The sequence below is a fragment of the Acipenser ruthenus genome, chromosome 16, assembly GCF_902713425.1.
Source record: "Acipenser ruthenus chromosome 16, fAciRut3.2 maternal haplotype, whole genome shotgun sequence".
Classification (NCBI taxonomy): Eukaryota; Metazoa; Chordata; class Actinopteri; order Acipenseriformes; family Acipenseridae; genus Acipenser; species Acipenser ruthenus.
In genome coordinates this window covers 14,787,395-14,811,618 of record NC_081204.1, presented here as the reverse complement: position 1 = coordinate 14,811,618, position 24,224 = coordinate 14,787,395, and the positions used below count along the sequence as shown (strand labels likewise).

Sequence of the window (24,224 nt, the reverse complement as noted above, 5' to 3'; positions counted from 1 at the left end):
GTTACATGTAATTTTAGCTGTAATGGTTCCTTTTTCAGCTAATGCATTACATACTCAACGTTTCGGCATGTTTAACATACCTTTATCAAGGGAAAGTGAGTTTGAAAACAAACAGTGGAGGCAAGTATAAGCTTTTGATGCCATGGCAACGACACTGACGTTTCTATTTAAATCTACTGATGTGTTTGTGATGTCATTTACAACATAGTTAATAATGTAACGATGTACTATTCCATAGTTGGAGAAATACTATATTCATAAAATGAAATGGTTGAAATATAAACCAAACTTAATTTATTAAAAAAAGAAGAAGTGGAGAATTACAACAACACCATCAAGCTACTTAAAAACAAAAAATTGTGATATCTTTAGTTTATTTGATTTATTTTTCCAATAAGTAAAAACACCGAGGCATTGGCTTCGTATTTGAGTTAATATTTAGACATTGTATTCGGAGGTCTTGGATTCCTATCGTCTTGTTTTGTATTGTTATATTTTATTGAGCAAATAAAAAATAAAAAACGATCTACTATTCCTTTCTGTTTAGCCCTTTGGCTATCATGGTATTGATTCTATTGATTTTCCTTTATTCTTCTATATTGTACATCAAATTGTATTTCTTCTAAAACTACAAATTGTAGGTCATTCATGTTCTGTCCATTTTTTTTTATAAAGCCGTGAACTATAGTTAATGTACTTTGTATTTCTTATGTTTGATATGTAATTATGTGTTGATTTATACAATGTTGTATTTGTCTCCCATAAATATTTTATTTTGTTGATTTGGCAAAATATACCATAAACAAGGTTGCTAGTTTTGCATGACTAGTTTCTTACGACTGAATATCTATTTTCTCTATTTGCGATTTCATATATTTGCAAATAAATTTGCAATCATATATATATATATATATATATATATATATATATATATATATATATATATATATATATATATATATATATATATATATCCTTTGCAATACGTGAATACCAATACCATTCTACAACCCGATGTATTTACCAGTGTGAAAACGCACTGTAGTTAGGGCAAATTCTCTTTCTAATCATGAAATCAGACTTCTAGAGGGGAAGGGGAGGGGGGCGATCGAGAGAGAGCAGAGCCGAGCCGAAGCAAAACCGCAGGCAGTAAGATAAACAATTCATACGCTTTTCCCATGGCACAGTCATAAACGCTCGTCTATTATTTAACGGCGTTTAAACAGAAAGACTATTAGAACATGCAATCATAATTTTGCTGCATGTTATAAAACACAAAACTGCAACAAAATAACATGAGATAATCTTCTGCAAGTGTGTTGTAATCGGGCGAATTGAATGAAGCAACACCGTGGATATGCCATTGAAAAAAAAAATCACAGGTACTGTAGGAAACTTAATGACGCGTTGGATCTAATTCATTCCCAGAGCGATTGCTTCTGTAACAATCTCGTTTGATGAGAGGCTGCATCTCACACACAAAAGACACTTTAAAAAAATCCAGCACCGAGATGTGGTGGAGATTGGTAAGTGTCCGGGTCTTGTAAGCTCTCAACGTTGAGCCATTCATTGGACAAATGCATATTTGATTCTGGGTGGAGTGAGAAGGAGCGTCACTGCTTCCCATTCGAGCTCAAGACACTTGCATCCTCTCCGTTTCTCTTCAGCATTTCATTTTTGGCCAGAGATCCGAGACGATTCACGCAGAAGGAGCGTTTGTAAAACAACCGGCACCTTATCAAGCACTGAGCCGATATGAAGTTCATCTAAGCCGGGGACGTTTTCAGGCAGCAGCGGAGGGACTAATATTAACATTTTTCTTTTTTCTCTTTTTTTTATCCAGTAATAAACGTGATGCATTGCCCGTCTGCAAATATCAACTTTTCAATATAGTTGTTACATATGATTGTATATTTATTCTACTATGATATTGTTATTGTTAGTTGTATAGTGGTAACAATGCTGCACTGAGCACTGTAAAGCGTTGTATTCGTGTGTGGGACTGATTACAGATTTCACAGTTTCCATTTGGGTATTTTTATTTTATATTTTAACAGCAAATGCATCTACGTTTTGATCTTGGTGATCGAAGGTCTTGGCTAGAGCAACAAGCGACTCTAGTCGCAGGCAGTTCTGTAGAGCTATTTGTGTGACGATTCTTTGCAATTTGGATATGAAAGCATGGCTTCGGTTTTAATGACTTCACGTGTTTAAAAGCTTCACGTGTTTTAAACAGGTGCATTTTTTAGCTTGTCAAGGACACGTTGGATAATAACAATGGCAAACTCGGCTGCAGAATTGAACTACCTCGGCTTATGGAGAGCTATCTGGGTGGCACATTTATTCCTCGAGTTTGGACTGGCGCAGGAGGTCTATGCGCCCCACTCTATACGGGTTGAAGGAGACTTAACGTTGGGTGGCCTTTTCCCTGTCCACGCCAGGGGTCTCTCCGGAGAACCTTGTGGGGATATCAAAAAAGAAAATGGGATCCACAGGCTGGAAGCTATGATGTACGCTTTAGACCAAATTAACAGTGACCCAGACCTTTTGCCCAACATCACCTTAGGTGCCCGGATCTTAGATACGTGTTCCAGGGACACTTACGCACTGGAACAATCGCTTACCTTTGTACAGGCTCTGATACAAAAGGACACTTCGGATGTTAGGTGTACCAATGGAGAACCCCCAGTGTTTGTGAAGCCAGAAAAAGTAGTTGGGGTGATTGGTGCTTCTGCCAGTTCCGTGTCCATCATGGTAGCCAACATTCTGAGACTCTTCCAGGTAGGCGCCAAGTAATTCAACGCCTTTGGAATGTTACTTTAACTGTTAGTTAGTTTTTGTTTGTTTTGTTTTGTCCAAGGCGACTTACAGGTGTTACGAGGCAATACAAGGTTATAATGCAAAATCAATATTTAAAATACAGTGTAGTTTACAATACGTGCAAATACTACTAGAATACAAAAAAAATAATATCTCTTTGACTAAAATGTTAACTGCAACTGTTTTAAAATCTCTTTTAAAAAATATACAGGAGATTACATTTCGCGTTTTATTTTAAAATGTGTTTTCGTTGGCAGGCTTCTTGCCCAGTTGGTGTATATGTGCAAAGATTTATTCATTTTTCAGTCGTATTAGCCCCGGTTGACAGGTGCTGAATTTATCGCTCCTTTTACAAGAAGCAATCTGAGAAAAATAAGGCAATGATTTAAATGGGCTTCATTACAGTGAAATATTGCCGATAAGCTGGAAACCAAATAAAGAATTCTTCCAGCAGCACAAAGCACGCTAACGCACAGAACAGGGCGTTTTAATGTATTAGCCAACAATAGCTGACATTGCTGTTGAAGTTGCATTATTAACAAACGTGACGCAGTCGTTAAGTGGCCGCACTGTCTGCGACCGAATGCTGTAACATGGTCTTGCAGAAATCGCATTATATACAATGTAGTCTACATCTGTTTTTAGTTTTATACATTTTTCTAATGTATTTTTCTATTGCATCGAATTTAGTTTGGTTGCTGTAGAACCATACAATTGGCAACGCATTTTTGACTACCAAGATATACATTCAACATGTTCAGTGTCTTTTAAGTTTAGTCTTTCTTATTATGTACTGTGCAGCAAGGAGGGTTTAGCTAAATCGCTTATCATATAATTTTGTTGTTGTTACTTTATACATACCAAAATAATACATAAATAAACACATACCCCAAATACAAATACCAGCCCGTGTACTTGAAGGTGTAGCCTACCTGCTTGAAACGTGTATGGTAAGAAAAAGTTACAAAGGGTACTGTATCAGGTCATGTACAGCAACGGCCTGCTGATCTCTCCAATAAACGGAGAGAGAGAGAGAGAGAGAGAGAGAGAGAGAGAGAGAGAGAGAGAGAGAGAGAGAGAGAGAGAGAGAGAGAGAGAGTACTGGTATTTCGTCATGTAGTTGAAAAATAATTCACTTTGATTCGCTGAAGTACTGATCTTTTGTATTTTGGCTGAAACAGAAATACCTGCATTGACTGCAGAAGCTGTAGTTTTTTTTATAGCATTCATAATCATACAAGTTTAAATGTGATCTGCTGTGATACTGAAGGTGGTGCTGAAATCCGTTATCAGACCTTAAACCTTATAAATCATGTTTCAAAATGCTTACTTAGTCTGTGTTAGAATTTCCACTGCTGGCATTTTTATTACTAACTTGTCAAAAATACTATTGTTAATAATAATAATAATAATAATAATAATAATAATAATAATAATAATAATAATAATAATATATTATTCCTTATTATACTATACTGTAAGTGCTAGGTTGCTGTGTTTCATGATTGACTATGTGTTTTTTTGACTTCTTATTTATTGAGTTTGATGTTGTTTGCTGTGGTGTTGCGAGCCTCTTGCCAGCTCTTCATTGTAAATGAGAATGTGTTCTCATTGACTCACCTGTTTTGATTGATTGATAGATATTAGAGTGAATAGTCGATTAAGTAATGACCTACCAAACTTTTTTTTTTATTTCAGAGCAAGCCACTAGCATATAATTTAAAGCGTGCGAAAACGTGCCTGTATCTTTTAAACTCATTTAGGTCATTTCAGCTTAATCCCCGTGGAACGATAGCTCCAGGACACACCAAAAGCTAGAGCGAGTTGCGTTGTGAAAAAAACCAAGACAGACCCTCAAGAGCAGTTCATTACATAGAATAATAGATGGGCTTCAGAGTTACAGGAAAATAATTCCATCTAGGGTTTCTGTGACGTCATAAATTTCAAGACCAAAGGCCGAGTAATTTATAAACTGTCACAGAAATCCGAGATGGAATTGTTTTCCTGTAACTCACTGAAGAGACCCATCTGTTATTTTTTATAATACATGGATATACTTGTGATGCTAATATATGAAAGAAGACGAGGTTCAGCAGTACAGCTGTTTTTTTAAAACTTAGTGTTTCAGTGCTGTGCAGACATTCTATGTCGTTATCCGTTAGTGCTTCAGCTTTATTTGGATGATTGCCTTTACCTTGTTTTAATTTCCCGTTCCTCTCCAGTTTCTCTGAGATACATTGTTTTTTTTTTTTTAATATATTCTCATTTTGTTGGTCATTAATGAACATTTCTGTACTGTGGGTGTTGTCGAGTGATTGAAAACGAGGCATTTTGTGTTTGAATTGAGAGTGATGATCTCGAGGAGTCGAATGGGTCAAAGTTCAAGTATATTTTCCTGTAGAGGAATTATCACTTTGACGTCACTACTGTGGTATTATGCCTTTTTTTTAATGGCTCAGAAAGCAAATATAGCCTTCATCCATGTATTATAATTTAATAAGAGGAGTGGTAGATGCAGTGTGCATGGCTGTGTGCGCATCAGAACAGGGGAATATAATATTAAACTCTATAGCACTGTCACATCACAATGTTGTAGGTGCTTCATTTGATTTATATTTAAACAAGAATTACAAATTAAACCAAAATCAATAATAGGCATGAGAACTGTACTATTGGTTGAATGACAGACTTCTCAGAGTAGGTGAAGTGTTTTTAAGAGGTCATTTCAGAGATAAAAAAAATACTCTGGAATATACCAGCATATCGACTGATAAATATCTGATATGAGAATGTATTTTTACCATGATATACAGCCTTTTTTAAGTTTGAATATCCAGTTATTTTATTTCAGTATGTCGAACCAGTACAGGCACATTCAGAGGGTCCTCGCAATCAGACAGTGTCTGAAAGGGAGTTTATAATATCGGCATGTTTTCTGATTTATCATTTATCAAGGACGGGAAGACGGACTGCGCTGTTCCCCAATGTCTTCGTATTTTCTTAATCTTCTTGCTGCAGTCGGTAGGCCCTATATTTCATTCCTTGGTCATTGTTAATACTGACACTTGCCATAACTAGCTGGATACATTATTAAATTAACACTAATTAGTTTAATCAACGCAATGTGTGCTTCAATGCCAATTTAATGATGAAATTTTCATTATATATATATATATATATATATATATATATATATATATATATATATAATATATATATAGTCACGGTAAACAACAGAATCAGTCAAGTGTTTAAGAGCCTCACGATTTAAAAAAAAAAATGCTCACTAATGATTAGACAGCTGCAAAACCAGGGCAGATCTTTGGCTTTCCCATTGGTAAAAGTTGGCTGTCCCGTGGCAAAGTTTTAACTAACTTTGCCACGGGACAGCCAACGTAAATTGTTGTGCATCAAAAGTTCTGGACACTCGCAATCCACTTCTTCCAGCAAGGACTGGAATTGATGGAAATGGAACAAAAGAGAAACACATCCCTTGTGTTTCCCCATCATGCTGGGTGCATCGTCAGTACACACTGAAACAAGCTTCCCTAACTGGATCTGCTTCTCGCTGACAAAATCCAGCACAGCTTGAACTATGTCTTCACCTCTTCTTTGATTTTTCATTGGCAGAATTGCAAGCATTTCTTCTCGTACTAAGTTGCCATATATATATATATCATCCGAGAATACGTAGCTGTGCAACATCACAGACATCTGTTGACTCATCCAAAGCAAATGAAAAATATGTTACAGACCTTATATTTTCTGTTTGCTGCTTGTCAACGTGATCTGCCATTTTCACAGCTCGATCGTAAACTGTTTTTGCAGATAAAGACATATTAAAGATAAAGGCGTATTTGCTGCAAGATTTTGTCTTTGTTGGAGAATTCTTCAAATAGCTCTTTGGTTATATCAAGCATACAGCTTTTCACATATTAACCATCAGTGAAAGGCTTACCTTTATGAATTATCTCTAAAGAGCCTGCGAATCTTACTGAATTAAAATGTCCACCTTCATTCGACCATGCCAGTAGTTTACTTTGCCCCACAATCATTTTTTCTTTGCAGCTCCTTGCAGGCCTTTTTCCACGCCTCACCTTCTGGGTATTTCACTGAAAATGCGGCATGTTTTGTCATGAGATGTTGTTGTAAATTCAATTTTTTTTTTTTAAGCCAGTCATTCACTGGAAATCCTGACTTCTCCACAAAGGCATACATATCAGTCAGTTCCGGCTGAAAAGAACGTTATTCCTTATCCAACTTTATTATTTTTTTGCCATTTTTTAAATGAAACCAAAGAGCTCTATACTATACTTCGAAACTGAAAAAACACAGTCAAAGCAGGGTTACAGGCTGTGACTCGTGTACATATTTCTTATGGACAGATCTGTCGACCAATCAAAACTTGATGAAACAGACGCAGGAATACAAGCACCAATAAGAGCAGCGGGTAGGTGGATGTAAAAATAAATATTAAAGTAGTGATCTAGTCCAGTTAGTCTCTGATTTGAAAATGAGCCCTTAAGTCCGATAAAATGAGTCATAACATAGGACAATGACCTTAAGTGCATTCAGCTTTTTTTTTTAACCAGTGGCTACTCTAAACTACACTAAACATGTTGCTTGTTCATGATGTTTCAGTGATGAACCCAAGCCGGCTCAAAACAAACATGGGTCTCTTAATGGTGAGTGATTTCTTACAGTATTTGGGGTAAAAAATACACATAAAAAATTCAAGCTCTAATACTGTTCCATTCACCGAGCTGATAACAAGCAGATCAGCTGTGCCTTTGCAATTGTTTCAAAATAGAACCCTTTATGTCACGTGAAAACAGCGGTATTTATAGATATTCACACGTTCCAATATTTCTGTCTCATAGGGATAGGTGTTAATTTATGCATTGCGGGAAGATTAGGGAATGCCTGTTAATTAGATCTCAAAATCTAAATCAAGGGTTTTACTGCAGTGATAAATGATACAAGCTTAGCAGACTCCCCATCTAAAGTCAAGACGGAGTGGGATTCAAACACACCCCCTTCCAAAAGCAGACTGGCAGCTTAATAACTGAAAATACAATGCTATAAATAAGACTAAGGGACCGATTGCCTTTTTATTACCTGGGAAAAGGCAGCTAGGTTCATGTATACAAACATTACAGCTATCAGTATGACCCATATCAACAGTAAAAGAGTGAAGAATTAGAAAGGGCAATGCATAAAATGAGGTGTTAGTATCATGATGAAGCACTGATTGCAATAAGCATAGGTTACTGTGTTCTAAACATACATGGAAAATGTTAGTGTGACATATAGATGGACAGACAGAGGGACACTTAAATATATCCCCACACATATAACTTATAAATAATGTTAGCAAGTTTCCTCAAAATTGGATAAGGGGTTTTCCAGATACATGGAGAAATGTAAAGTGTGACATGTGTCACCAGATGTCATCTCCTTCAGGGATAATACAGAGCAACCGTTTGTGTTATTATTCATTAAGGTTAAATATTATTATTATTATTATTATTTATTTCTTAGCAGACGCCCTTATCCAGGGCGACTTACAATCGTAAGCAAAAACATTTCAAGCGTTACAATACAAGTAATACAATAAGAGCAAGAAATACAATAACTTTTGTTCAAGTAAAGTACAAGTTTGACAAACCACAATTAAATATATTTTTCATTGTGTTTTTTTTTTCTTCCCATAGTTTTCTAAATCAGCCCCAGAAATAAACACTCAAGGCCGTGTGAGTGTTACATTACATTGCTTAATATGGTTGTCTATTTAGGTCACAGAAAGAACATTCGTTTTCATGAATCCTAGATGTCAGTTATCCTTGCAAATCTATTTTAAAATCCATCCTGTATCTTACAGTTGTTTTCAGGAACCGACATTCACAGATTTTACATCCTACAGAAAGGGTCAAACTGCTAATAATGTCCACTGAATACAGAATATAAAAGGGTCTTAATGGAGAGTAGTGGTTAGGGCTCTGGACTCTTGACCAGAGGGTCATGGGTTCAATCCCTGGTGGGAACACTGCTGCTGTACCCTTGAGCAAGGTACTTTACCTAGATTGCTCCAGTAAAAACCCAACTGTATAAATGGGTAATTGTATGTAAAAAAAAAAAAAAAAAAGTGATATTGTGAGTTGCCCTGGAAGGGCGTCTGCTAAGAAATAAATAATAATAATAATAATAATAATATATAATTTCATAGGACCTATGTACATTGCTTTAACTCATGGATTATCTAAATATTGCTTTTATTAATTCATTTTCATTTAAAAACAGTTTATTTTAATGAGATATGGCTCAATTGAATGATTTATTTTATGCCTTAGGTTCCTCTAAATGCGTGATAGTGCATTGAACAGTCAAAGAAAAAGAACAGTCTGCTTAAAAATTAAAAATGATTTATTCAGAAGTTACAAAAACTACCAATCAAGATACAAGCAAAATAGCAGAACCTCTACCAAGTATCACAGATGTTTAGACAATACCATCAGAAGCATTTAAACAATATTCTTATTGTAGCTTATGCACCTTGAATTCAATATTGTATAGTTACCTTCCTTTATGACTTGGGGGGACCACCTTGAATTCAACACATTGTATAGTTACCTTACGTTATGACTTGGAGGGACATGCAAGAGCCTCTTCTGAAGAAATAAAGTATTCTTGTGAAGAAGAAAGAATAACAATCTGCAACGATAGGAAGAAAGTTCATTCAAGGAATTCAAGAGAAGTGTTTGTTGTCCTTGTTGTGTTGTCCTTCCGCAGCGAGATGTCTCCTGCGTAGTCTTTAAGTTTTTAGTGGTAACAAAAACAGCTTTTTCAGAAGCGAGTTCAAAGCAGGTACAATTTAAAAGGTTAGTTACCACCATCAGCAAGATGAATCCGTTCCCATGGCTATAAAAGTTTGGTGAAAAAATGATTTTTTTTTTTTTTTTCAGCCCCAGAGTCGCTGGGAGGCCAGGACTTTGGAAGCAATAGTAGTAGGTTAGTTTAAGGGATGTTGATCCCAACTAGTATAGAGAGGATTTGCGTAATGTAGTAGGTTCCTGGTTTAACATTAATTATTGTTATTATACTCAATATAACCAACTTCACCACATGGTAAAATAGTAAACAACTGCAATGAAAATGTTTGTTAAATAAAGTCATTAGTATATTTTACCTTTGAGAAGGACTGGCTTGGGGACTCCAGAGTAATTGTTCCCCTGAGGACTGATCTGGGGTCAGTTTACATAAAACACATGGAAATAAGGCTAAGATGTATTACTGTAAACTCCACATTGCAATCTCAAATAATACAAATATGTATTATTCTCAAACCCAGATGGATGCTATCTCTTAAGAAGTGCAATCTTAAATGGAAGTGAAATGTTGATATATTGATAATGATGCATTCCTGTCTTTACTGCAGTGTTCTGTTGGCCCTCTGGACTATTTGGAGTTCAGGTCACCACTGTCAGTTCCCCGTCCATTAGACATCTTCTGTGTTAGAGCAGGATATTTTGGTACTGCTCCTTTGACATTCTACTGTAAGCTTGCATCAGACTATAATGAACCCCCACTGTGTTTGACAGCAGCAGTCAAGTTTCACTCCTGATGATTTCTGCTTGATGTTGTGGTTTGCCCTCTAGACCAGTGGTTCCACAGTCTTGCCAGTCGTTCCCAAGGTCTTGGTCTTTTTTTCCAAATAAACCTCAGCAGGTTCATTAACTAATTTAGGACCTGGTTGGAATAAAGACATGGATTGGAATTGATTTTGAAGGCCAGAATTAGGAACCACTGCCTTTGGTTAGTCTTTGTTATAAGCTTTTCCTAAATTGTTTAAATGGCTCAATTTATGAATTAAATATTAATTATTATGCTGTAAACCTATTAATATTGTGGAGGTATGGGCTTCGAAAAAACTTATTTCTGTCTAATCTAATGTTTTAATTCCATTGCTATCCGTCATGCAACAGATACTTTGCATATGTGACATGGGCGATACAGACTATTCATAGCTGGCTCAATGTTATTTGTACTCCACTATGAGAGAGTGAATAGATAGTGCACTTGTCTGGGCACAGCTGTGTAAATAGTGGTTCTAGATATACATTGCAAATACTGTATTTATTGTAATTGCAGCTGCAGTTTATTTCCAGTCAGTTCACAGATGCAGTACCTTGGAGAGGACATCTCCAGCGTTTAAATGTCAGTGGCATGTGGTGTTGATTGGTGAGCTTTAATTGACAACTTAAAGGTGTGCATCTGTAAATTGTTTAAAGCCTGACAGCTCCATACATGAGAGGAGGTGGTTAGATCAGTCTGTTTGAAGCCAGCAAAAAGGAGGTAGACAAGCAGTCTTGAGAGGATTTGTTACTTAAAGCCTAATAAGGCAGAGTGAAGCCTAGGGTTAACTGTTCTCCAGGGTTGTGTAAAACTAGTTTCCTGTTTTAAGTCCGGAGTCATTCTGTGTGAATTTTTTCATGTTTAACACCTTGATTAAATTAAAATGGTATTCAAGAACTTTCTCTTTTCTCACCAGAGTGCCTGTCTGCATTACAACCCATTTACTCATTTTCAATTTATTTGTATCTCCCCCTGTGCACACAGTAGAACCTCAAATTTATCAATCACAAACTGACTGGTGAATCAAACACACTGAAAATGTAATGCTGGGAAATGTACCTTTTACGAATACATGACACATATATTGACACATAACATGACTTTGTTGTTCCTCTGTCGAAGCAGTATCTTCACTTGGGGTCTAGTTTCAGTTGACAGTTCAGATTTTACCATGATCATAGAACCACCCTGGACACGTGTTTACCATTGTTCACAATATCACAATAAACTGCATACAAGTCACTAGATTGTGTCTGGGTTTTGAAAAGATATCTGGGAACCCTGGTCTTTTTCAGAACTGCTACACATTGCCACTTTTTTTGCTTGTACCTCTAATTTGATTAAATACCTCTAACATAATACATTATATTATCTGGGTCTAATTTTCATCTATGAACAAACTGCTTTTATGGTCTTACTTACTGGTACCACTTTTGTTGCTGAGCAGTACTCTGCAGAGGCATTCTCATCCAGTTTAGCATGATTGCCTTCCAGTTGGTTAAAGGAATTCAATCAACAACAAGCTTGGATGCCTTTTTTTTCCTCAATTACAAAGTCGTTGGAGGCCGAAGTGTTGCTGGGTTTAATTTATTGAAAAGGGACCCCCATAAGAAACTGTTTAAGCAAACCAAAAGGATGCAGGTTATAGCCTGCACACTTGGAAATAAATTAAACCATTTTGACTGCACACTAGTGACAGTTCTTTAGCGACACTGATATATGATTTACACCTTGACATCTTGATGCAAAGCTCCTCTATAAATACATTTACGATTCTCAACTCAGATTGATGCAATTAGTAAAGGAAGGCTATCAGTACTTTATAATACTTTTTAATAAAGATGCCAATTGAAAAAAAGAAAAGTACAATTCTGAGGGCAGGATTCAATCCTAGTATCTCAGGAATCATAGATTAATTCCCTATCAATTGAGCTACAGCAAGCAACTCAACCAGATTTCATGTTCTTCTGATTAGCAAATAGAACACGTTATTATGGTACTTGCTGGTTTGCATATTGAGTGGGCACTTGGATAGTATAGTTGACAGACTTGTAATGACCTTGTAAAGAATATTTATGTTGGTTCAAGTCTTTACTTTTATTCATAATTGATGCAAATCAATAGACGGTAAAGTAAACACTAGCAGCTTCAATTCATAAAAAAGACATTCCGCGATCAGTAGGACAGTTAACTCTGAATACATTCAGTAGTCAAATACAAAATAATAAAACAAAGTATCACCTGGTCCACATTCTGAAAGACATCTAGCTGTGGATGAAAACATCCAGTATTCACTAAAAGACAATTTACTGGTATTTTTAGATATAGCAGAAAAACACAGACTCTACTACTGTACTCCTAAGAGGCGAGTGTTAACTGTACTAATCAGGAGACAGCAAATGCACATTCCCTTAAAGTGATATTTCTCAGAGAGGCTAATCCGTTACAATATTCGAATTTCCCCATGACACCAGGCTAACACCCTTGCTCTATTTTGAAGGAGCCAAAGGGGTCTATATTGTCCGGAGTAGACTGGACATCGAACAACCAGTTCATCCTGCAAAACAGTGCTCGACAGCACAGCTTTTTACAGCACCTGATTTACCATGAAGGTCCCCTATCCACTAGGGATGTACATATTGTTTAATAAAAAATCAGTTTAAACTATTCTGTCGGTTAACCTTTTAACCGTAGTTACACAGTCACACTAAATACCCTTTAAATAAATACCCTTTCCACATATATTTACTCTGCCATGCATTGACATTTGTTTACCAAAGAAAAAGAGGCAGCTTAGTGCACAATTGTCTCTTTGATTGCATCACGATTGTATCACATTGATGATATGTTTACCGGTGCACCTTTCCACGTATCTCAGTATCTCCTTCATAGTTAATCTCGATCCACTACAGGGGACACTGATTTCACATAAAATAAAACACCATTTTAAAAAAATAAATAAAATACACGTTACCATCCCATAAACTTAGCGTAGCAATCAACAATTCATTTTTCAAGATTCTTGAATGCATACTATGAATCCATTTTAAAAGCAAGTATGTAAAAGACAAGATTTTCTTTTCGTTGCTTGAAATGACCACAGATAAACTGCAACGTTAACAAACTGTGCCCACAACTACTGAACTAAAACATCTTAGTTAAAAAAAAAATTAAATTAAACCACTGTACTCAAAGATGAACAAAAATATAATCTGTTATCACAGAGCAGCTGTTCTCAAACTTCACTGCACTGTGACAGTGAGAGAAAAGATAAATATATCTCGTCCTTGGAGTGATGTGTTAAGAATATTGAAACAATCAAAAATATCTGCCAGGCAAGTATGCAAAGCAAGCCATTTAGCACAAGCTTATCATTTTTTTTTTTTTTTTTTTACTGCTGATCGGGTCGTTGTTGTTGGCACTTCAGTTGTTGCAGTGCCGCTTGATTCCCCTTCATTACTCCCATTTCCAACACTTTTCTTCAGAAAACTGTCAATTGTTAAAGCAACTTTTTGAACTCACATTAACATTAACGTACCTGTTTCTTAAACTAAAATGTTTTTATTTTTATTTCGCAGGTATTCGACACATAACTTTGTTTTGACCGCTCCATCTTTACACTCCTCCCTTTTCTATTTTGACGCTAGCTGCTGTGCTCCGCGTATGAACACCAGATATCGACAGTTTGAGAGTTTTCAGTCAACTAATCATGCCAAACCCGACATCATATGTTGCCAAAAAAAATAAAAAAAATTACAGGCAGAGTACTTGCAGAGTTCAGAGGCAGTGCGTAAACATGATATTTACTTTTAAAGTACAAAATTCTGGACACATTTTATTAATTTGTAAAAACGGTATATATTTATCGGTTAACCGTTTAACCTATTACATCCCTACTATCCATGTACTGTCCAGGCCTAACCTTGCTTTGCTTCTTAGATCTGATAAGGTCAGTCTTGGGTCTTGGTCATTCCATCTCAAGTGGACCTGCTGGGCCTCCATTTACCTCGTACGTCATGCTTTAAAAAATAATAGCATTATGTGTCCAGGTTAGGGCTGTCCAACGGATATCTCGAGCCATATTTGGCTCATTGAGCTCCACAATGCTACTCTTTTGAAGTATCACATTTAAGTTTTTTAATTGGAGAACACTGCATGGACAATCTGTACTCTTGGGTAGAAGCAAGTACTGTCAAAACTGCTAAGTTTAAAAACGCAAAAGAAAGTTTAATGAGCAGGAACCTACTCAACATCTTTGTTGTTGTTTGTGGCTCTATAAGAACTCCATCGTAATTGGTTTGGCTGTTTTAACCAACAAGCTTGTGCAGCTTTGCTCTATGTCATCCCCCACAAAAATTAGGGCATAAAAATTGGCATTTTTAAACTTTCTCATCATGTTTGGCACTAGTTACTTTTTTTACCTGCAGGCGACACCTGCTCGGCACAATTTTCTTCAGCACACAAGTCTTACTGTATTATTATTGTTATTATTATTTATTTCTTAGCAGACGCCCTTATCCAGGGCAACTTACAATTTTTACATACAATTACATTATTTTTTTTTTACACATTATTTTTTAAAATACAATTACCCATTTATACAGTTGGGTTTTTAATGGAGCAATCTAGGTAAAGTACCTCGCTCAAAGGTTCAGCAGCAGTGTCCCCTACCTGGGATTGAACCCACGACCCTCCGGTCAAGAGCCCAGAGCCCTAACCACTACTTCACACTACTGCCCTAGTATGTACCATCAACCACAAACAGCAACTTATTAAAGAATCCAAAATTATACACTGCATGTTAAGGACCACTGCAAAGATTCGCAATAGCTGTGTATGGGAACTTTCCTAGGTGGCCACAGAAGTACTGTAGAAACTATTCACCCAGAAAGAAGCCATCTGTGAGGACAGCACAACCCTTTCAGACCTCTCTAAGCCTCAATTCTCTAGCACAGATCTGCACTCCACAAATCTAGCTCTATAGACAGAAATTTGGCTGTTGCAGGTCCACCAGGCAACAGTATTACAATGACGTGAATGAATGACCCTCTATAGTGTTCTCTAAAAAGAATTGGTAGCTAATTAGATTCTGTGTACTGCCAAAAAGGAATAGTGTTCCCTGAGGTGCAATGCACTTACATGCTAGCCACTCAGCAAAGGCAACTGATAAATCATCTGCTTTGTATATTGTTGCTTTTGAGTGCTGCTAATGTATACACGTCTACTTTTTAATTACTGTAAATACAGTATAATCTCATCCACCGGTCTATGTATAAATAAATAGAGAATGGCGGCTTTGTTGCTGGTTTTCCCGCTCTCAGAGCCCTTGTCCACAAGCTATCGATGAATATAACTATTTGTCATAGATTCAGATCCAGTAAGATTATATATATATATGTTTAAAAAAAAAATAATACTCAGGTTCTTTGCCCCTTTAAAAATAGACCCAGGACACAGGAACGTGGTTTTAAAAGGGCTGGCGCGCTACTTTTTTTAAAAACAAAATCAAACAAAAACAAAACACACAGTTTTACACAGTACCTTTGTCTTTCAATACACTTGAGCACACTATCAAGCGGGCTTCTTCACACACAGCAGCCCAGAACACACTGGACACTTTTTAAACCCTGCACCTGGCAGTAATTTACAGTCATTACCAGGTGCAGGTGATAATTAAACAAAAACAATTATCAAATTAGGGCTTTTCAGCCCGTGTCCTTCTGGGAGGTGTAGTCCTATGTTCCCCCCCAGGACTACACTCTCACACTATATAATTTAAAAGGTGTATTACATCATAATATTTGTAACCAATGTAACATGTACATTTAGAAATACTAAAATAGTCAAGGACAAACATTTTCACTAAAAGTCTTTCATTGTCTTCAATGTTTTAGTTGAAACATTTGTCAATTAATTTATTAAGTTTCTTTTAGCATTTCTGAACTTACCACAATTAAGTGTTTTATAGTTAGAGATGTTTAGAGATGATACGGTATATAACTGATTATAATAGTTTCCTTAACCAAGGTTTTTTTCTTGACCAGTTTTATACACACATCATTTTACTGTTCTATCTTTGTAACATACAACCCCACACAGCAGTATCAGAACATGTTAGATACTGTATCAAACAGATATCCAGTCTTCTTATGTCTAGTATAAATTGTGGGTTGCCTCTAAAAGATTGAAGTTGCTATTGGCATGTGTAAGTTTGGCTGGGGGGCGGAAGTCATGACCAGCCGTTCACCCTGCTGTTTCCCAGCGTAACTGTTTGCTTGTCTTTTTCTCTGAAGCTCATAGGCATAGACGTTCATCAGCATTCAACATATTCCCTTTATAAAAGCTCAGAGCAAGATGGGCCTCCTTAACCAGCAGGTTCAGGTCCTTGATTTGACTTCTTGTTTTCTATGAGTTTGTCTGCCCTCCAGACATACATCAATCCTCAGTCTGAAAGATCATGGCCAATGATTGTTCAGTGGCTTGATTTACCACATTACTGTATGTGTTCCTCATTATCACAGCTTTACTGTGAAAGCACTGTTTCAGTCCTTATTCAGTTCTATGATGTCCAGTTGGTTGAATTACAGCATCCACTCTTACAAGATTTAGTAAGCAGCCGATCACAGCATGATTAATCAAGAGTTTCTTGCAATTCTTTATTCCTGTTGATAAGCTCTTAAAGCTGCAGCAGGATTGCTCTTGTTGGTATAATAATAGCAGGCTCATTCAGCATGTAATGTGCTGGACACAACTAACCTGCTAATGCAGTAAGAACCACCTTTTCCACATGCTTGTTAACATTGTGTAAATTAGCGACAAATAACATCTCCTACGGGCCACAGAGGAACACATCATGTGTTAATTCTACCAACTAAAGACACAGCTGTGTGGTGTGCAGGGTGAGTCATACAGTCAGGGGAGCGCAGGTTTGCATCCTGGTGTGTGAAGTTGACTATCTTCTCTGGGGATTCCTCAGTCACAGTGACTCTGGTGCTCCTGCAGATTAGGGAGGCAAAATAAGCAGGTCAAGTGGACACCTGCAGGGCTGGCCTTTGGTGAGGGAAGACAATTGGCCAATCTAAATTGGGGAGAAAAAAATAAAGGTAAAACAAATGGGCATTGTAAAAAACAAAAAGTAAAATAATATTTAGCAATAATTATTTGGACAGATATCTATTTAGTAGGTGGATGATTCAATTAAAACATACAGTTTTGTGACCCTCATTAGTTCTTTGGTGATATTCAATTAAACTAGTGAATGCCAACAAACACGCCACAAACTGGTGTTAATGATGTATCACCAGACTAGCATTGATATTCCAGATTTTGACACATACATATAAATCACCCTGGCTCCAGGAGCACAATGTCATTTAACATATGAGAACATGCATCTAATAAATACATAGGCAGACTGATTTACTAGAACTTTTGAAATCTAGTACTACTGAAAGCTTTAATCTCCTAGATCTACCTCTGGTTGGATGCTACCTTTGTAGAATCAGTATTGAGAGTTTCTTCCCTTAACCCTTTGCTACCGACGCGCTCTAATTTCCTAACTTTTGTTATGATGACGAAACATGATATATCTGAGCCGTCCAATCAACTATCTTTTTTTTCATTGGGCCATAGCCATGGCTATGTTGAATATCCCCATGTAATTGGTTTAAGGCTGCGGTGGGTGTGGCTTTTTTTATTTATGTTTCATTTTTGACTCCGCCATTTTCTGACTTCAATGGAAAATTGTATTGACACTCACCGGTATGAAACGTCTATATCTCACGTTCTACAATCCCAAAAGTGCTGATCTATAACTCATCTGAAAGCTAAGAACAGGGACTAACTAGTTGCTTTTTTATTTTTTCATGTTATTATTAAAAAATAACTTTATGTACTCTTTTTAAAAAAAATACTTCCAGAATGTTTTTCGCCCCGCTGTGTGTCTGTGTCTGTGTGCGTATGCGTATGCGTGCAGCTGCAGGGCACATCAGATGCTGACTGAGACAAAAAATGAATTACTGAAAAGACATCTAAGATATCCCTCATATAAATGTTTTACTGTTATTTTTAATTATATACGTTTTTATTTTATTTTGTGTCCTGTTTTGAAAATGTTTCTCTGGACGGAGGCGAAAGTAAACATGACATCTGTCTGATCTCTAGCTAGCTAACTTAGTATATTTGCCGTGTCAATGTTTTTTGTTTTTTTTTTGTAAACAGAGGGCAAGATACAGAAAACTATAACAAATAAATTGAACAAACTAACTAATGGTCAATGCAGGATAGGAATAGTTGCTAAGCTTTATTTCATTTTTTAGATCTTTTGAGTGTAAATGTATAAGCAACACAGACCTCGTGTCAGATGTGCTGTGAAACCATGTGAGAAGTGGGTTGTCTTAATAAAACATCACACCTTTAATGACACTTGAAGCAACTGAAAAGGCAAAGAAAAATGCCAAAGAGGAATAAAACAAAGTTATTAAACTGCTATAATAAATAACAGTTAAAGAACAGTTTTATGACACATCACACTTTTAACTATTTATGAAAACAGACTTTGAAAAAACATTCTTAAACAACTCATGAGTTAAAGCTTTGTGAATTGAGACCAGTATTGCCTGGGCTGGGATCAGAGCACTTGGTTTTTCCAGGCCATTTTATTATGTCCTACTGTATGAGCTTTTAGAAAGGGAACATGTTGAATAGGAAATATTCAAATATAATGAAAAGTTTACATTTAAAGAAGAACACCAGTATCTTTGAGGTTTGAGTGAGGAATTTGATATTTAGAATTTAAATATCATTACAATGAAGGGGCAGCTCAAATGAACTGGTCTAAAGAACAAACAGTAAAAGGATAGGACATTTGATTTTTATTATCCCTTATAAACATTTACCATGTTATTTTTCACCATAATTTGAAGCTTTCATATGGTTATACAATGCATTTATGATAGTTTATCATGTTTCAACATGTTTTTTTTTAATGCTTTACCACACCTCTGTGGGTTTTATAGTGCTTACCTGTGCTTTACCATGCCTTTGCTATATTTTTATTGTGGGAGATTTTTATAAGGGATGTCACCTTATTGTCTGTACACAAGACCATTCAAGCCTTAATTAGTGAGAAGCACCAGTTCCCTGTTGCTAATTATTATTTATTAATTAGATTCTGAAAAATGCATCTTCCCTCTATTATATATAAATGACTAGCATTCATAGAGATAAGAAATATATATTTATATATTACATCAATGAAGTCCAGAAAAAAATCAAATATGCATTTCCATGAGATAATGCAATTACCAGAATACCACTATCCACAGAGAAAATAAAAAAAGAACAAATCACATTTTCTGAATTGCTAATAGAAGTTTTTTTTTAAGTGTGCTTTTCTCTTCATTTAATTTCCATCAGAATTCTAGTCTTAAAGAGGATACTGTATTCTATGCATGTCAATGAACCTTAGCATTGCATCTTTTAATTGGAGTGAATGTGTGAATGTGTGCCCTGGAAAAGATTGAGTTATTTGCACATGCTGATGTCTTACAAATGATTAGTGAGGTTTGGGTGCTTGGGTCAGCTTGATCTAAAGGTATGCCAATATGTTTCAATGAGAAACACTAAACTGACATTCTAGGAATCTGTGCACTGACTACAACTGGGAATTCAACAGACAGCATAATACATAATAATGCAATTATGAAATGGTAGGGACTGGCACAATATGTTCCTAATTCTCTGGTTTATTTTATTTTATCTGTTGTATCGCACATACATTTCAGCTATCAGAAAATTGTGGTGCTGCATGACAAACATTGCAGTTTGGCATACAAATTTCAATGGTATACAGTGTTTGTGAGAATAACTTTAAAAACAATACATTGTAGGGGAAAACAGACAAATTGGTTTTTGATCAAAAACACTTTATATGAAAGAAATCTGCCCAAAGCTTCCAGAACATTCTATAGCATGTAGCCAAGTTGCAAAACATGAATTATAGACAAACAGAAAAAGGTTATAGCTTTATAAAACTCTCCCCATCTTGCACTATCTACCCACATCCTTGTTTCTTCATATGTGATCAGCTTAGATACCTGTTGGTGACTTTAAGTCATTCTATGTTGTGCGAAACTGCATATAGACAATCTTGCTGAAAGGGGAAGTGAGCGAACTCAAAACTTGCACAAGACTGCTGCAGAGCAACTTATTTTTTTAATCAAATCTTTTATTTGGGGAACAAACAACAGGAGATATGTCCGTATTCCAGATGTTATCAAGCACCAGAGGTTTATATGAGGCCTTTAATAGATGGGTATAAAGAGTGGAAGCCAGCCCGCTCATTTTACCCCCTGTGTGCAGCATATCATGTAATGCATGAGATGGCAGTTCTGTCCCCCAGGCTACCCCATACGCACACACTGCAGAGCGGAGACGAAGATAGAAGAAGAAAGAAATGCCTGATAAATTATATTGCAATTGTAAATTTTGGGATGTGCGAAGACAGTTATCTTTAAAAATATCCCCAAGAGTATAAATCCCCCTGTACCTCCATCGTGGAAAAGAAAAGGGACAGCCACCTGATAAGTTTTGTATGTTTTTCCACTAAGCTTCATACAGTAATTAGGAGAGAGATTATGGGGCTGAAGCGTAACTTACATTGTTTGAGGGGAAAGCCAGAATAGACTAAATCTTGAAGTCTATGTGAAAATACTACATTTTCTTCTAGCTGTCCCATGAGACAGCAATATTAGGATCAAAACTAGACTATGGCAGGTCGCAGGACAAATGACCAGAAATAACATTTGAAATTTGGCAAAGACAATCCTCCTGCAGTTTTCACACAATGTAATGTAGAGAGTTTGATATGAGACCACTTTCCCCTCCATATAAATGTAGATATCAAAGAGTGTAACTTATCTCAATAACCAGTAGGGGGGAGGTGGGAGCATCGCACTGAAGAAGTTGATTTGAGGCAGTACATTCATTTTTACTATGGAGATGCGGGCTTGGAGCGAGTTCGAGAGGTGCGCCCATTTGTTTAAGTCGGCCTCTACCTGTTTAAAAATCTTATTAGTTATTAGTTGTGATGGAATATAGAGATGGGTACATTTCTACACCAAGGTATGTAAAATGCTTAACGACTGGTATATTTCAGGGTAAAACAATGTCCCTCGTTACACCACTCAAGGGCATTAGGGCAGACTTAGACCAGTTGATTTTGTACCCTGATAATAGGCTGAACTCATCAAAAGTATCTAGTAGATGTGGGAGCAATTGGGAAACATTTTTAACAAATAATAAAATACCTTCAGAGCACAAGGAAATGTTGCGTGTTCTTGACAGTGATAAGAGTAAAAGTAGGAGATTGGTGGACTGCTTGGGCGAGTGTTTTGAGTGACAGGACAAATAGTAGAGGGGAAAGCTGCAGCCCTGGCGGGTGCCCCTAGAGATAATAAAGAATGGGAGGAGCGTCTACTACCTGTGAGCACCATCGCTGAGGGGTTGGCATATAAACCTTTGACCATATTAATAAACTCTGCACCCAAACCTATGCGATCTAAGACCGGCCATAAATAATCCCATTCCAAGCGGTCAAAAGCTCATCTAATGAAAGGACAGCACAGGGGCATCAATATCCATAGCCGTATGAATGACACGAAGGAGGCGGCGGACATTGTTTGATGCTAACAGGTCTTAATAAATCCTGTTTGATCATGATGTATCAATTTAGCCATGTGGTCAACGTGAGAGCAGCTTAGCGCACAATTTAGCGTCTGAGTTTATTAATGGTACGGGGTGATAGCTAGCACATAGAGAGGGGTCCTTGTCTTTTTTCACTAATAACGATATGATAGCAGTGTTAACATCTCTACGAAAATAACCCCTCTCAACAGCCACCTGCACCATCTCCAGTAATAGGGGTCCCAATTGATCCCAGAAAGTAAGAAATAATTCAGGTGGTATGCCATCAAACCCTGGAGACTTACCCTTTCTCATGTCTGGCACAGCCTCCCTTATCTCCTCCAAAGTGCCCAGAGTGCAGCGGATTCCTCATCTGAGAGGCTGTATAGTTTAGAATAAAAGGAGTGAAATTTAAAGTTTATTTGTACAGAGTCAGACAATATGTCTGCTTGTGTGGATTTGACAGATGAAATGTCTGCAAATCGCTCATTGCTGGGAAGCCTTAGGGCTAGTTGATGACTAGCTTGCTACCATTCAAATAGTAATTTTGTCTAGCCCTATGAATAAGGAATTCTGCGTGATATTTTTGAGTAAGAGATTAAGTTATTTTCTGATAAACTCCAGTTCAAGTGCAATGGCATCAGAGAAGGAGTTCTGTAGAGTATGTTCTAAAAAAGCTACTTTGGTTTCGAATTCTTTGATTTTACTATGATGAGTCTTGTTAAGATTAGCAGCAAATAAAGTAGAAGTATCTTTAATAAATCCCTTAATTGAGATACAAGGGTCATCTACAGGATACGAGGGTCATCTACAGAACCATGATTGAAGTCAAGAAACTCATTCAGTTTAGGTGGAAGTAGTACTCGTAAGGATTAATTTTGTAATAATGTGGTATTGAAGCGCCATCTTGTGGCTTGAGTCGAAGTGTCAGTGAGGACGGATTTACAGAAATTTGCATGGTGATCTGAGTGACATAGGGAGTATTTTAGCGTTATGTACCTCAGAAAAAAAGAGATTTAGAAGAGGGAATGAAATCAATCCTAGAAAAGGATTTGTGCCTAAACGAAAAGAAGGTATATTCTTTAATGGATGGGTTAACTGCGCACCAGATATCAACTAAACCCAAGTCAGAAATAAAACGTTTAAGGTAGAAGATGCGAGAAGCTGTGTTCTTCTGTATTGTAGACCCGATCTGTCACCGCGTTCATATCAGCTCCAAGGATTAATTTTAAATCTGACAGATCTAACATTAATCCTACCTCAAACATCATGGGGGTGTAAACTGAGACAAAGACCATTTTTTTTACCCGAGATTATAATTTTTAAGTATGCCACTCTGCCATCCCCATCGCTGCCGCTGTCTTGTTGTTTAAGGTGAGATTCCTGAATCATGGCAATGCCAACTTTCTTTCTACACAACAGGTCAAGGCAACCAACACATTTATTGAGGGAGTTTAGCCCATGCACATTCCAAGATAATATCGATATATTAGTCATAAGAGTCGAAAATAAATTCAAGTGTCAGTTTCAGCAAATATGTACTTATATACAGTGCCTTGCGAAAGTATTCGGCCCCCTTGAACTTTGCGACCTTTTGCCACATTTCAGGCTTCAAACATAAAGATATGAAACTGTAATTTTTTGTGAAGAATCAACAACAAGTGGGACACAATCATGAAGTGAAACGAAATTTATTGGATATTTGAAACTTTTTTAACAAATAAAAAACTGAAAAATTGGGCGTGCAAAATTATTCAGCCCCTTTACTTTCAGTGCAGCAAACTCTCTCCAGAAGTTCAGTGAGGATCTCTGAATGATCCAATGTTGACCTAAATGACTAGTGATGATGAATAGAATCCACCTGTGTGTAATCAAGTCTCCGTATAAATGCACCTGCACTGTGATAGTCTCAGAGGTCCGTTTAAAGCGCAGAGAGCATCATGAAGAACAAGGAACACACCAGGCAGGTCCGAGATACTGTTGTGGAGAAGTTTAAAGCCGGATTTGGATACAAAAAGATTTCCCAAGCTTTAAACATCCCAAGGAGCACTGTGCAAGCGATAATATTGAAATGGAAGGAGTATCAG

The 24,224-nt window shown here is 36.8% G+C and overlaps 1 protein-coding gene across 1 annotated transcript in view; it reads left to right on the top strand.

Moving 5' to 3' along the window:
* The first annotated feature begins 1,185 nt into the window (after positions 1-1,185).
* Positions 1,186-24,224, top strand: part of LOC117412575 (metabotropic glutamate receptor 7-like) — a 241,915-nt gene continuing 218,876 nt past the window's right edge. The window contains exon 1 of the mRNA XM_034021059.3: positions 1,186-2,781. Within this exon, the coding sequence (XP_033876950.1) occupies positions 2,278-2,781 (504 nt within the window). The 5' untranslated portion in view covers positions 1,186-2,277. The remainder of the gene's footprint in view (positions 2,782-24,224) is intronic.